The sequence below is a fragment of the Castor canadensis genome, chromosome 11 (genome assembly GCF_047511655.1).
Source record: "Castor canadensis chromosome 11, mCasCan1.hap1v2, whole genome shotgun sequence".
In the NCBI taxonomy this organism is placed as follows: domain Eukaryota; kingdom Metazoa; phylum Chordata; class Mammalia; order Rodentia; family Castoridae; genus Castor; species Castor canadensis.
The window spans coordinates 35,278,035-35,292,885 of record NC_133396.1 but is presented as its reverse complement, the minus strand read 5'-3'; the positions used below and the strand labels follow the sequence as shown (position 1 = coordinate 35,292,885).

At 37.1% G+C, this 14,851-nt stretch overlaps 1 protein-coding gene across 4 annotated transcripts in view; it reads right to left on the bottom strand.

The window, feature by feature from the left end:
- Ints2 (integrator complex subunit 2) overlaps positions 1 to 14,851 on the bottom strand; it is a 69,250-nt gene that overhangs the window by 20,259 nt on the left and 34,140 nt on the right. For all 4 annotated transcript variants that reach the window (XM_074046228.1, XM_074046229.1, XM_074046227.1 and 1 more), the window contains exon 16: positions 1,351 to 1,455. In XM_074046228.1, coding sequence (XP_073902329.1) covers positions 1,351 to 1,455 — 105 coding nt within the window. The remainder of the gene's footprint in view (positions 1 to 1,350; positions 1,456 to 14,851) is intronic.

Sequence of the window (14,851 nt, the reverse complement as noted above, 5' to 3'; positions counted from 1 at the left end):
TTGGAAATAGACTGTACAAAGATATAAGCAAATAAATGCAGCCACTGGTTAAAGATGACCAATGAAAGCTCATTTTTCTCCTTAAAACCAAACACAACAAAGAAAGAAAAAGAAGGGAAGTAGGGGGAAGAGGGAGAATAATGGAGGGAATGAACCAAATCGGGATACAATATATGTATATATGAAAATGTCACAATGAAAGCCCAAGTATAACTACCATAATTCTGATAAAAAATGCTAAAAAATAAAAGTATTTACAAAGAAAAAAAAAATCACAATGTCAAAGAAACAGAAAAAAATTCACAATTCAAACATAAAAGTTTAAGAAAAATATCTAATTTCTAGAAATATGTCTACTTGACAGCAATTATAAACTCTTATATCCATATTAATATACTATGGAATATTATGGGACAATTACAAACAATAAGGTAGAGCTACATGTAATGATATAAAAAGATGTTGAATAACCCAAGAAAAAGAAGCCCTAGGGGCTGAGGTGTGGCTCAAGTGGTAGAGCACCCACATAGCAAGTATGAAGCCCTGAATTCAAAAGCCAATCCCTCTCCCTGCCAAAAAAGTCTCAGAAGAGACAGGATATAATGTCATTCGTTGTTTTTAAGAAAACATTTGTGTGTGTACCTATTAGGTCCAACCTTATAAAATTATTGATCCTGTAGGTCAAAAATACAGATGGTCCCCAACTTATGGCATGAGTTATAATTTTTCAGTGTTACAAGACTGTGAATGTGACATGCATTTAGTAGAGACCATACTTTGAAAAGTGATCTTTTCCAGACCTAATGACATACAGTGAGATACTCTCTAATGACGCCAGGCAGCATCAGTGAGCAGCTCCCCGTTAGTCACATGACCACAGAGGTAGACAACCACTTCTCTACAGTATTGCTAAGCTATGATAATTCACTAGATATATTAAACACATCTTTGACTTGAGATATTTTCAACTTACAATGGGGTTACATGGTAATTAATCCATGTAAGTCGAATAAATCCATTGTTTATATTGCCTTTTTTTTCTTTTCCAGTGTTTGGGATCAAATCCAGGGCCTGTACATACCAAGGTAGCTCAGCACACTACTACTGAGTTGCATCCCCAAGCCTGAACATCTGCAATTTTATTTGGTTCAACCTATAGGGGAAAATGTCTAACAATACACTCCAAAATGAAAACAGCTGTGGATTTTTTGGAATGAAGAGACAGTTTGCAGGGAGTGAAACAAAGAGGAATTTCACTCTTGAACTGTTTGAACTTTTAACATTGAGCACCTATTGCAGTTTATAATATATACCAAGAAACTTTAGCACTAAAAGGCAAATAAAAAATACCTCCCAATTCCTGCTGCAGCCCTTGAGCCTGTCGAATCAGGAATTTGATAGGGATCTGATCCATTAAAGAAGAAGAATATGACTTGGGTTTCCTTTGCATGGCAGCTGTCAAAGATAAAAAAGTGTAAAATAAAGTGTTGGAAATCTTAACCTTCAACCCAAATGGGAATAAAAACAATTATTATTAAAGTTCTTTTAATTCACTTAATCTTCAATATACTGCTTAGAACCACTACCAAAATGGTAAATATGCAGGAAAAGCAAGAACAAATCTAAGGGCGAGATCTATAAAATGCCATGAAATTGAAACCAGTGGGGAGAAAAATCATTATAAGTGAGAAAAGCCATTGCAGAAGTACACTACACTAAACTGAAAGTGAGTCCAGACTTTCCAAATCCAATTAGGAGAATCAAATGCAGTCAGGAACACATGGCACAGAGCTTCATGATTCTTTTTGTAACTTATGAAAAGAAGCCTTAATTTATTCACATTACATATTATAGTGGTGACGGCCTATTTAAAGGAAGTTAGGCCATATGCATTTGACTTCCTTCTCTCAGAAGAAGTTAGCAATGCTCACCCTTTATTTTTCTTTTTAACAAGTCCATCTTAATTTCTGTTCCTTTTCTGCTGTCCTTATTCAGAACCTACTTACCCGTTGCATAAAAACACACTATGGTCCAACTGCCTTGCCTCCAATTTCTCACCTCTTTAATCCATCCTTCATCCTATAGTCATAGTCCCTTTAAACAGAGTTAGTCAAATTATGTATCATGTATCTCCAGCTCTATACTCAAAACCTTCCATGGAGCCTGGCACCTGTGGCTCCTAGCTGCTTGGAAGGCTGAAATTGGGAGGATTGAGGTTGAAGACTAACCAGGACAAATAGTTTGTAGATGAGACTCCATCCCCAAAATAACCAAAGAAAAATGGACTGGAGGTATGGCTCAAGTGATAAGAGTGCCTGCTTTGCAAGTACAATGTCCTTGAGTGCAAAGCCCATTACCACCAGAAAAAAATAAACCTTCAATAGATTCCTAGATTGAATATAGTGAGGAGCCCTGCCAATCAGCACTACTTTTCCTGTCTTAACTCCATCATATTCTATATGCTGGGCTGGGGTGTGGCTCAAGTTGTAGAGCACCTGCCTAGCAAGCATAAGGTCCTGAGCTCAAACACCAGCTCCTCAAAACAAAAATAAAATAAGGGTGAGCTATTCCCAGCCACTCCCAGTACACTTTGTTGGAACAGTGAGTAAATTGAGGGAAATGTTATGTGGAGTTCGAAAAAGTTCAAGTACAGAGAGGTATGGACTGGCAGAGTAGCACAAGCCATAAGAGTGCCTACCTAGCAAGCGTGAGGCCCTGTTTCAAACCCCAGTGCCACCAAAATTAAAAAGAAAACATATTCTGTATGCTTAGCACACTAATCTCACTATAACGTACCTTCCTGTATACCACATGAATATATGAAACGCTCAGTCAGGGTGTCTGTAGTTTTGAAAAGCATACAGATATGATTATTCTTTTTCAAACCACAAAATGTAAAGCACAAAATTTCTTTTGATTGAGATATATATATGTATTAGAAAAAAGGTTAAGAATTGCTGCCTGCGGGAGGAGGGATAAAGAGAATGGTGGAGGGGTTGAATTCAAGTATGATATATTTGATACATTCTAAGAACTTTTCTAAATGCCACAATATACCTCACCTAGCACAACAATAAAAAACAAATAAAATAAAATGTTTAAGCATTTAAAAAAATCAGTCTATATAACCATATATACCATAACTAGATATAATCCTCCATATAAATAAATTGACATCCTAGTTTTCGATCAATCTTTTACAAACTGAGTAAGAATGTGTCAGAAAGCAGTTAAAATGGTTCTAACAGTTAATTAACTCCACTGTGCCTCAGTGTTCCCCCAATAAAGATAACCTCTCTCACAAAACTGTTGTAAGGGTTTACATGATTTAATACCTATGAAGTGCTTCAGTAATGTCTGCCACACACCAAAGACTCAAATGTAAGCTAGTGTAATTAAAATCTAAAGTCAGGGCTGAAGGTTGTAGAGCTCAGAGGTAAAGCACATGCTTAGTATGGCCAGGTCCTACCACCAAATAATAATTACAGATAGACAGATAGATATACATAATGTGCGTGTGTATGTGTGTGTATATGTGTGTTTATGTGTGTATATACATGTTTGTATATACACACAAAAATGTGTGTGTTTATTCACAATAGCCAAGCTATGGAAACAGCCAAGATGCCCCACTACCGACTAATGGATCAAGAAAATGTGGTATTTATACACAATGGAATTTCTCCCAGCCACAAAGAAGAATGAAATTTTGTCATTCGCGAGTAAATGGATGGAACTGGAGATCATCATCTTAAGCAAAGTTAGCCAGGCTCAGAGGGCCAAAAATCACATGTTCTCCCTCATATGCGGACTTTAGATTTAGGGCAAATGCAGTAGTGTTGTTGGACTTGTGTCACACACTAAGGAGAGACCACATACAGGAGGAATAGGGAAAGGGAAGGAAACCTAAAGCATGAATGTGGTTAATGTGCCCACTGTAGAGGAGCAAATAAAGTAATCTTAAACTGGCAGAGGCCACTGTGGAAGTGGACCAAGAAGTAGAGAAGTGGTCTGGCAGAGATGAACCAACGTGGGCTTCAATACACAAGTGCATGGAAGCAATTCTAGGAATCTCTCTGTATAGCTATCTTTACCTCAAATTAGCAAAAATGCTATGTCTTTCTTACTATCTCTTATGTTTTTAACAAAATTGGAGAAGAAGAGGGCAAACAGGTTCTGCCTGGAAGCGAGGGGGGTGGGGAATACGGGGGAAGGGGGGAAGGGGGTAGTAGTGGGGAGAAATGGCCCAAAACAATGTATATACATATGAATTAATGTATAAACAATAAAAAAAAAAGAATCACTAAGTAAATAAATAAATAAAATATGTGTGTATAAATAAATAGAGTGTTGGAGGCCTGGTTCAAGCCCTAGAGTGCCTGCCTTGCAAGTGCGAAGCCCTTATAGTGCCAAAAAAATACACTGGTAAGACAGTCTTCAAGATCACTTAGGGTGAGGTATCAATAAAAATTAAGTTTCTGGACTTATGAAATTTAAGATAAAATCCTAAATACATTTTAATGATTCTATTAATTAGCAGCTCATGAAGCCACAAGCTTAGCAATTAGTAATTATTTCTCTTTCATATCTATGTGAACTATAACATCAAGTATATTCTTAACCCTTCAGTGAAAGACTCAACCATAATCATGAAAGGCCTATGGGAAGAACATTGAATTATTTTGTTTTGTTTTGTTTTGTAGGGAATTCTATCAAACACTTAAAGATGAAATGAATTCAACTCTTCACAAATTTTACCAGAAATTACAAGGGGAGAAAAATACTTTACAATTCATTCCATGCAGTCACATTATCTAATAGCAAAATAAAAAAAAAAATTATAAGGAACAGAAACTTCTCACCCATATCCCACAGGGCCACAGAAGGAAAATTTCTTTTAAAAAATTTTTTTCTGATTATTTTGGAGATGGGGGGGCGGTCTCACAAACAATTTGCCTGGGCTGGCCTCAAGTCTTGATCCTCCTGATCTCAGCCTCCCAAACAGTCAGGATTATGCAAGAGAACCACTAGCACCAGACAAAAACATTGGTCTTATATGAACATTTGCATTAAAAAATTTCTTCCAATGAATGGTTTTCAAAGGTCCAAACCTAATATTTAAACTCACTCTCAACAAAATTTAAGAAATGATGCTATTTTTGTGGAATTTTTACACTTAAAAAGATAACAAACTTCCTAAGTCATTTATAAAATTATTGTAAACCTGATGTCAAAATCTACAAGTCAGGAGCCAGTAGCTCACTCCCATAACCCTAGCTACTCAGAAGGCAGAGGAGACCAGGAGGATTGTAGTTTGAAGCCAGGAAAATAGTTCAAGAGACCCTATCTCAAAAATACCCAACCCAAAAAAGGGCTGGTGGAGTGGCTCAAGGTATAGACCCTGAGTTCAAACCCCAGTATTGTAAGAAAAAAAAAAAAGAAGAAAAGGAAAGAAATAAGAAAAAGGAAAAAAAAAATATTAAGTAGGAAAACAAATTAAAAATATATTACGATTTCAACTTTATGAAAGCCATCATATATATAAAAATGAATGATTTCGACTTCTGGGCAGTAAAATTATGGGTATTTTATACTTAGTTTTTGTACTTTTCTCATTTCCTACATTTTCTGAGTAAACATACTTTTAATACACGTTTTTCTTTTTAAAACCAGCTGTGTTATATAAAATAAAATATGTAAACAATTACATAAGTCATGAAATAAGTATAAAATCCTTACTATTAGAACCTTTCTTTGTCAATACTTGATTTAAATCTAGGTTTAACTCTAGATTTAACTAGCTCCAAAACTTCAAGCTGCTAAGGAGTAATATCTGCCAATGTTTGCTTAAAAGTTTCTGCATTTAAAAAGGGACAGATGGAGTAACTTCTCAGAAGAAAATAATTGTCAAGAGCAAAGAAAAAATTTTAAGTCCAAGAATTTAGAGCCAGTGAACATAACAGTTTCCCAAGCACCAAAAGATGCTGGTGACCAAAAAGGAAATTTCACATATAACAGAAGGATAGAACAGAAAGAAAAGGCCAGACTTTGTTTTAAAGTAATGTGAAACTGGAGGGTAAGTTAAGCCAAGTAATGCTTTAGCAAGTGCAAAGTGAGATTGTGAGCCGAGCACGGTGGTACACATCTATAATCCCCAAACTCTGGAGTCTGTGGCAAAAAGATAGTAAGTTTGAGTCCAGCTAGGGCTACAAAGCTAGACACTCTCACAGGAAAAAAAAAAAAAAAAAAAACAGAGAGAGAGAGAGAGAGAGAGAGCGATTATGTTTAGCATTCTATAGCTTGCTTTAAGAAATAGGTACATAATTTTTTTTTTTCTTGGTGGTACTGGGGTTTGAACTTGGCCTCACACTTGCTAGGCAGGCACTCTATCACTTGAGTCACTCCACCAGACGTGTGTGTGTGTGTGTGTGTGTGTGTTTGCATGCGCACACAGAGCCTGGTCTTTCTTGCCCAGGCTGGATCTCATAGGATTTACAGGTGTGAGCCACCAGCACCCGACCTAAACACTTTGAAATTTTCTTTTTTAATTTGTTTTTTTGAACTCAGGGTCTCATGCTTGCTAGGGAGGCGCTCTACCACTTGAGCCACTTCCACTCTGCCAGTCCTAAATAATTCTTTAAATGTACAATACTGGTTACTATTGTCTTTAACTTCAAAAATATCTCAAAGTAAACTTTTTATCTAATAACAAAATTGTCAGGTACATTAAACAAGAAACAATTTTTTAAATATAAAAACTTGAAATGTAATGATAATGTTCATATTTTAATTGGGCAATAGTGCACATAGACTTATGTCATTTTTTTACAGATATTCTTATGAACCAATACTTAACTAAATCATATACATGTACAATTTTTGTGTGTCAGTTAAAAGACTTTTTAAAACACATACCTAACTAGGCTAGAGGTATAGCACTTAAGCTTAGCATGCACAAAGCCCTGGGTTCAATTCCCAGTACCAGAAAAAAAAAACTAAAATAAATTCTTAATTATGTGAGTACTTAACTAAGTTTAATATACACACCTATATCATAAATATTTTTAAACAAACCAAAAATGAATATAAATGCTTTTTTTAATAGCTATGATACTCCAGTACTTAATTCTCTCTCAAATTTCAAAATTCTATTATCTGAATGTCTGCTTCTAATCTGATAGCTCCTAATAACATTTATTATAAGGGTCAAAACCACAAAACTGTTAGCAAAGTGCTGAAGTTACAACATAATCTCACAGGTAGGAATAAATTTGAGACATAATAATAATCTTTTGGGCTATGGAACAAAACTTTCTCAATGTTGTGACATATTCTATACTTATTTATTCCCCTTGGAGATGAGAAGTAGACTTTAACTTCTAAAACTCTCCAAGGAAAGGCCAAGCCCTGCATCTGTCTTCCATATTCCTTCTCCTCCCACATATCAGGGACATGACTCCAGGAATAGACCTGCTTTGTTAATCCTTCCCTCTCCTCTAGATTACTCCCAACAGCAAGCAAACATTCCCTTTCACCCTTAAAATAAGTCCTTTTTGACCTTATTTTCCATTCCAGTAACCATATCACCTCACGCTTCTCAACAAAAGTTCTCCTCAAAAGTTCTCACTGTATAATATTATCTCTAAATCTCTTCTGAATTCATTACAAATCAGGCTTTTACCTAACGCTATACCAATAAAACTGTAATGGTCAAATGGCTTTAGCAAGCCATATACACTCATCAGCTGAGCCTCAGTCCTAATCTTGCCTACTCCAGCAAGATCATTTGACTTCTTTTCTTGGCATCCAAGACACCACATCCTCCTCATATTGCTTCAACGCACAATCATTGGTATGCCTATTTAATGTTATGATTTTAAATATCACATGACACTACAGAGTTGGAAAGCTTTGGTTCAGGGATCTCCCTAGATACATAGCCACCTACTTAAATTATCCCCATTTGAATGTCCAGCAGTCATCTCAGCATGTCAAAACTGAGCTCCTAATCCCCACCAAACCTGGTCCTCCCCAGGCTCTCTTTTATTTCACTTAGTGATTCTACTCTTTTTGTTCTGGCCAAACCCTTCAAAGTTCACCTTGCCTTCTCTCTCTCTCAAATTTGATTCATGAAAATAAAAACTAAGGTGTACCTTGGTCCTCTGCTGTAGTATTAATTGGTCTGAATTCTCCCCTGGAACATCTCCTTATAACTCATTCCTCCACTACCTAGTTATTAAACTATAAGTGTCATATTAACAGAATTCATTGTCTACATGTGGATAAAAGAGGTAGATGATGTAGGAGGATTCCAAGATGGCGGCTAGAGGGAGGAAGCAGAAAGCGAGCCTCCTATAGTGAAATCTTGGAGAGAAGCTGGAGACACACTTTGCAGACATAATCACTGAGAAGAGGCATAACTTTGACCCCTCCACACCTCCAGCTGACACAGAGAGTCTCCACTTTGCCTTAAACAGAGAAATCAGGAGGGCCGCTGGCGCCCAGATGGCTTGGGAAGATGCAGACCAGGTGAGCTTCGCAGTAGGCGGTACTCCCACAGACAAGCCTGACCCAGAGCAGCATAGCCCCCTGGACAGACCAACCTCCACCGGGGAAAAAAGAGAAACTGAGTAATAAGCAATAAGAGCAATAAAGACACACGGGAAAGAGGGTGGGGCACACTGAGCACCGAAGATTGGGGGACTGTAAATAAACAAGCCGGCCTGGCCGGAGAGCCTCTGGCGGGAGCAGGGGCGCGTGCCCAGCAGCCAGGAGCGGGAAAGCTGGTGAGAGTGGCGGAGGGAGGAAAACTCCACAGGAGAGGAGGGAAGACCCACTTCCCACATAAGCTGTAAACAAACATGGCAGCTGGCAGGAGCAGCAGCACTGCCCAGTAATCAGGAGCAGGAAAGCTTGTGAAAGTGGCGGTGGGAGGAAAACTGCAGAGGAGAGGGGGGAAGAACCACCTCCCACATGAACTGTAAATAAACACGCAGGCCTGACAACCAAGGTGCAGTGTCACTTTTCCCAGTGTGCTTGGAAAGGGGAAAGCTTGTAGCAGAGGCTCACGCACAAGAGAAATCTGAGTAAACAAAGCCTGCAGGGCCAGGTGAGTGCTAAGCTCACCCCTGAGATCTGCATAAATAACGCCTCCAGCAACAGCAGGCTGACAGCAGTGGGCAGGCAAGCCACAGCTGCAGATACCATTCTCAGAACTGTCTCCAGACTCTTTTTTGTTTTTTTCCTTTGTCTCCCTACCTTTGATGAGAGAACAACCGAATTACACCTGCAAGCTGAAAAACTTGCTGAAACTGTATTGCATTTGAACTTGGGACACTTGGTGGGTTTTTTTTTTGTGCGTGTGTGTGTAGTTTTGTTCTACTTTATGCGTCCCCTTTGATGAGACAACTACAGAACAACATCTGAGGCACGATCTCCAGGACTGGAGACTGAGACGGACACCCAAATTATTAAGACTAAAACTTCATTGCATTTGAACTTGGAGGTTTTTTTGGTTTTTTGGCTTTTTTTTAATTTTCTATTTTTTTCATTTTATTTTAATAATTTTTATATATAGATTTTTCTTTCATTTACTTATTTTTTATTTTTATTCTTATCTTTATTTTTTTTATTTTTGATTTTCAATCCTCTCTCTGTCTCTCTAATGTCTGTTCAGCTTACTGTTGATTAGTACACGAAAGCTCCCTATTTATACCTTTGAAACCTTCTTGTCTGATACCTTGTTCTGTTCTCTCTTTCCAGTCTGTGTATTTGGTTTTCCCATTTCTTTAACTTCTTGCTTTCCATCTCAGCTCACCCTTCCATTCTAAATATTACCATTGTTATTATTACAAGCTAGAAAATACTTAATTGCACACAGTACAGGGACAGTAACAACACCAAAGACAATGACGGGAAGACAGAAAAAACGGGGAAACCAGTTTCCCCAGAGCAAAAAATTAGTACAGGAACCAGAGGGGAATGAAGAAAACAGGTACTCAGATCCAGACACCAACAAAATGAAGATAACTATGCCAAAGGACCCAATGAAGCCCACAAGAATAACTTAAAAGAAGACATACTACAGGTACTCAATGAGAATTTTATAGAGATGATACTGGATAGGGTCAACCAAAATGTACAGGAGACACTCAAGAAATTCCAAGACAACAAAAATACAGAATTTGAAAAATCAAAAGAAGAAATAAAGGAAACCATAGAAGCACTGTATAAACACCAAAGTAAAAGAGAGAACACGATGAATAAACAGATAAATGAACTCAGGACAAAAATAGACAACATTAAAGAGGAAACCAGCCAGGATATGGAAAACCTCAGAAAAAAGAATGAAACAGAACTGCAAAACAAAATGGAAGGCCAATCCAGCAGAATAGAACAAACAGAAGACAGAATCTCAGAACTTGAAGATGAAATGGAATTAAAGGAACACCCGAAGAACTATTAATTAAACAACTCAAGACCTGTGAAAAGAAAATGCAAGAACTCACTGACTCCATCAAAAGACCAAACTTGAGAATCATGGGCATCGAAGAAGGACAAGAGGTGCAAGCGAAGGGAATGCGTAATATATTTAACAAAATAATAACGGAAAATTTCCCAAATCTAGAGAAAGATATTCCCATCCAGATGCAAGAGGCCTCCAGGACACCAAACAGACCAGAACAAAATAGAACTACCCCACGACATATCATCATTAAAACAACAAGTTCAGAAACTAAGGAAAGAATATTGAAGGCTGTAAGAGAGAAAAAACAAGTAACATACAAAGGTAAACCCATCAAAATCACAGCAGACTTCTCAACAGAAACATTAAAAGCAAGAAGAGTGTGAGTTGAGATGTTCCGGGCACTGAATGAAAATAACTTCAACCCCAGGATACTCTACCCAGCAAAACTATCATTTAAAATAGATGGAGCAATAAAAGTCTTCCATGATAAGCAGAAACTAAAACAATATGTGACCACAAAGCCACCATTACAAAGGATTCTTCAAGGGATTCTGCACACAGAAAGTGAAACCCAACTTAACCATGAAAAGACAGGCAGCACCAAACCACAGGAAAAGAAAAAACAAGACAGTAGAGAGTAACCTCAACTTAGGTACACACAATCAAACCTTCAAACAACTAAGACAACTAAATGACAGGAATCACCACATACCTATCAGTACTAACGCTTAATGTTAACGGACTTAATTCACCCATCAAAAGGCACAGCTTGACGAAATGCATTAAAAAGGAAGATCCAACAATTTGTTGCTTACAAGAGACCCATCTCACTGACAGAAATAAGCATAGGCTAAGGATGAAAGGCTGGAAGAAGATTTACCAAGCCAATGGCCCCCGAAAACAGGCAGGAGTAGCAATACTTATCTCTGACAAAGTAGACTTCAAACCTATATTGATCAAACGAGATAAAGAAGGACATTCCATACTAATAAAAGGGGAAATAGACCAAAAGGAAATAATAATTATCAACCTGTATGCACCCAATGTCAACGCACCCAATTTCATCAAACATTCCCTGAAGGACCTAAAAGCATATATAAACTCCAACACAGTGGTTGTGGGAGACTTTAAAACCCCATTATCATCAATAGATAGGTCATCCAAACAAAAAATCAATAAAGAAATCCAAGATCTAAAATATGCAATAGATCAAATGGACCTAGTTGATGTCTACAGAACATTTCATCCAACTTCTACACAATATACATTCTTCTCAGCAGCCCATGGAACCTTCTCCAAAATAGATCATATCCTAGGGCACAAAGGAAGTCTCAGCATATATAAGAAAATAGAAATTATACTGTGCATACTATCTGATCATAATTCAGTAAAAGTAGAACTCAACAACAAAAGTAAGGACAAACATGCAAACAGCTGGAAACTAAATAACTCATTACTTAATGAAGAATGGATCATCGATGAAATAAAAGAGGAAATTAAAAAGGTCCTGGAAGTCAATGAAAATGAAAACACAATCTACCAGAACCTATGGGACACAGCTAAGGTAGTCCTGAGAGGATAGTTTATAGCCATGAGTGCATATATTAAAAAGACTGAAAGATTCCAAATCAATGACCTAAGGATACATCTCAAACTCCCAGAAAAACAAGAACAAGCAAATCCCAAAACAAACAGAAGGAGAGAAATAATAAAAATAAGAGCTGAAATCAACGAAATAGAAACCAAAAAAACCATACAAAGAATTAATGAAACAAAAAGTTGGTTCTTTGAAAAAATAAACAAGATCGATAGACCCCTGGCAAACTTGACTAAAATGAGGAGAGAAAAAAACCCAAATTAGTAGAATGAGGAATGCAAAAGGGGAGATAACAACAAACACCATCGAAGTCCAGGAAATCATCAGAGACTACTTTGAGAACCTATATTAAAATAAATTCGAAAATCTTAAAGAAATGGACAGATTTCTAGATACATATGATCATCCAAAACTGAACCAAGAGGAAATTAATCACCTGAATAGATCTATAACACAAAATGAAATTGAAGCAGCAATCAAGAGTCTCCCCACAAAGAAAAGTCCAGGAACTGATGGATTCTCTGAATTCTATCAGACCTTTAAAGAAGAACTGATACCAACCCTCCTTAAACTGTTCCACGAAATAGAAAGGGAAGGAAAACTGCCAAACACATTTTATGAAGCCAGTATTACACTTATCCCAAAGCCAGGCAAAGATACCTCCAAAAAGGAGAACTATAGGCCAATCTCCTTAATGAACATTGATGCAAAAATCCTCAATAAAATAATGGCAAACAACACATCAAAAAGATTATTCACCACAACCAAGTAGGCTTCATCCCAGGGATGCAGGGGTAGTTCAACATATGAAAATCAATAAACGTAATAAACCACATTAACAGAAGCAAAGACAAAAACCACTTGATCATCTCAATAGATGCAGAAAAAGCCTTTGATAAGATCCGATACCATTTCATGATAAAAGCTCTAAGAAAACTAGGAGAAAGAAAGTACCTCAACATTATAAAAGCTATATATGACAAACCTACAGCCAGCATTATACTTAACGGAGAAAAACTGAAACCATTCCCTCTAAAATCAGGAAGCAGACAAAGATGCCCACTATCTCCACTCCTATTCAACATAGTACTGGAATTCCTAGCCAGAGCAATTAGGCAAGAAGAAGGAATAAAAGGAATACAAATAGGTAAAGAAACTGTCAAAATATCCCTATTTGCAGACGACATGATCCTATACCTTAAAGACCCAAAAAACTCTACTCAGAAGCTTCTAGACATCAGCAATAGCTATAGCAAGGTAGCAGGATATAAAATCAACATAGAAAAATCATTAGCATTTCTATACATTAACAATGAGCAAACGGAAAAAGAATGTATGAAAATAATTCCATTTACAATAGCCTCAAAAAAAATCAAATACCTAGGTGTAAACCTAACAAAAGATGTGAAAGACCTCTACAAGGAAAACTATACACTTCTGAAGAAAGAGATTGAGGAAGACTATAGAAAGTGGAGAGATCTCCCATGCTCATGGATTGGTAGAATCAACATAGTAAAAATGTCTATACTCCCAAAAGTAATCTACATGTTTAATGCAATTCCCATCAAAATTCCAATGACATTCATCAAAGAGATTGAAAAATCTACTGTGAAATTTATATGGAAACACAAGAGGCCACGAATAGCCAAGGCAATACTCAGTCAAAAGAACAATGCAGGAGGTATCACAATACCTGACTTCAAACTATATTACAAAGCAATAACACTAAAAACAGCATGGTACTGGCACAAAAACAGACATGAAGACCAGTGGAACAGAATAGAGGACCCAGATACGAAGCCACACAACTATAACCAACTTGTCTTTGACAAAGGAGCTAAAAATATACCATGGAGAAATAGCAGCCTCTTCAACAAAAACTGCTGGGAAAACTGGTTAGCAGTCTGCAAAAAACTGAAAGTAGATCCATGTATATCACCTTATACCAATATTAAGTCAAAATGGATCAAGGATCTTAATATCAGACCACAAACTCTAAAGTTGATACAGGAAAGAGTAGGAAATACTCTGGAGTTAGTAGGTAGAGGTAAGAACTTTCTCAACGAAACCCCAGCAGCACAGCAACTAAGAGATAGCATAGATAAATGGGACCTCATAAAACTAAAAAGCTTCTGTTCATCAAAAGAAATGGTCTCTAAACTGAAGAGAACACCCATAGAGTGGAAGAAAATATTTGCTAACTATACATCAGACAAAGGACTGATAACCAGAATATACAGGGAACTTAAAAAACTAAATTCTCCCAAAATTAATGAACCAATAAAGAAATGGGCAAGTGAACTAAACAGAACTTTCTCAAAAGAAGAAATTCAAATGTCCAAAAAACACATGGAAAAATGCTCACCATCTCTAGCAATAAAGGAAATGCAAATTAAAACCACACTAAGATTCCACCTCACCCCTGTTAGAATAGCCATCATTAGCAACACCACCACCAACAGGTGTTGGTGAGGATACGGGGAAAAAGGAACCCTCTTACACTGTTGGTGGGAATGTAAACTAGTCCAACCACTCTGGAAAAAAATTTGGAGGCTACTTAAAAAGCTAGACATTGATCTACCATTTGATCCAGCAATACCACTCTTGGGGATATACCCAAAAGACTGTGACACAGGTTACTCCAGAGGCACCTGCACACCCATGTTTATTGCGGCACTATTCACAATAGCCAAGTTATGGAAACAGCCAAGGTGCCCCACCACTGACGAATGGATCAAGAAAATGTGGTATCTATACACAATGGAATTTTATGCAGCCATGAAGAA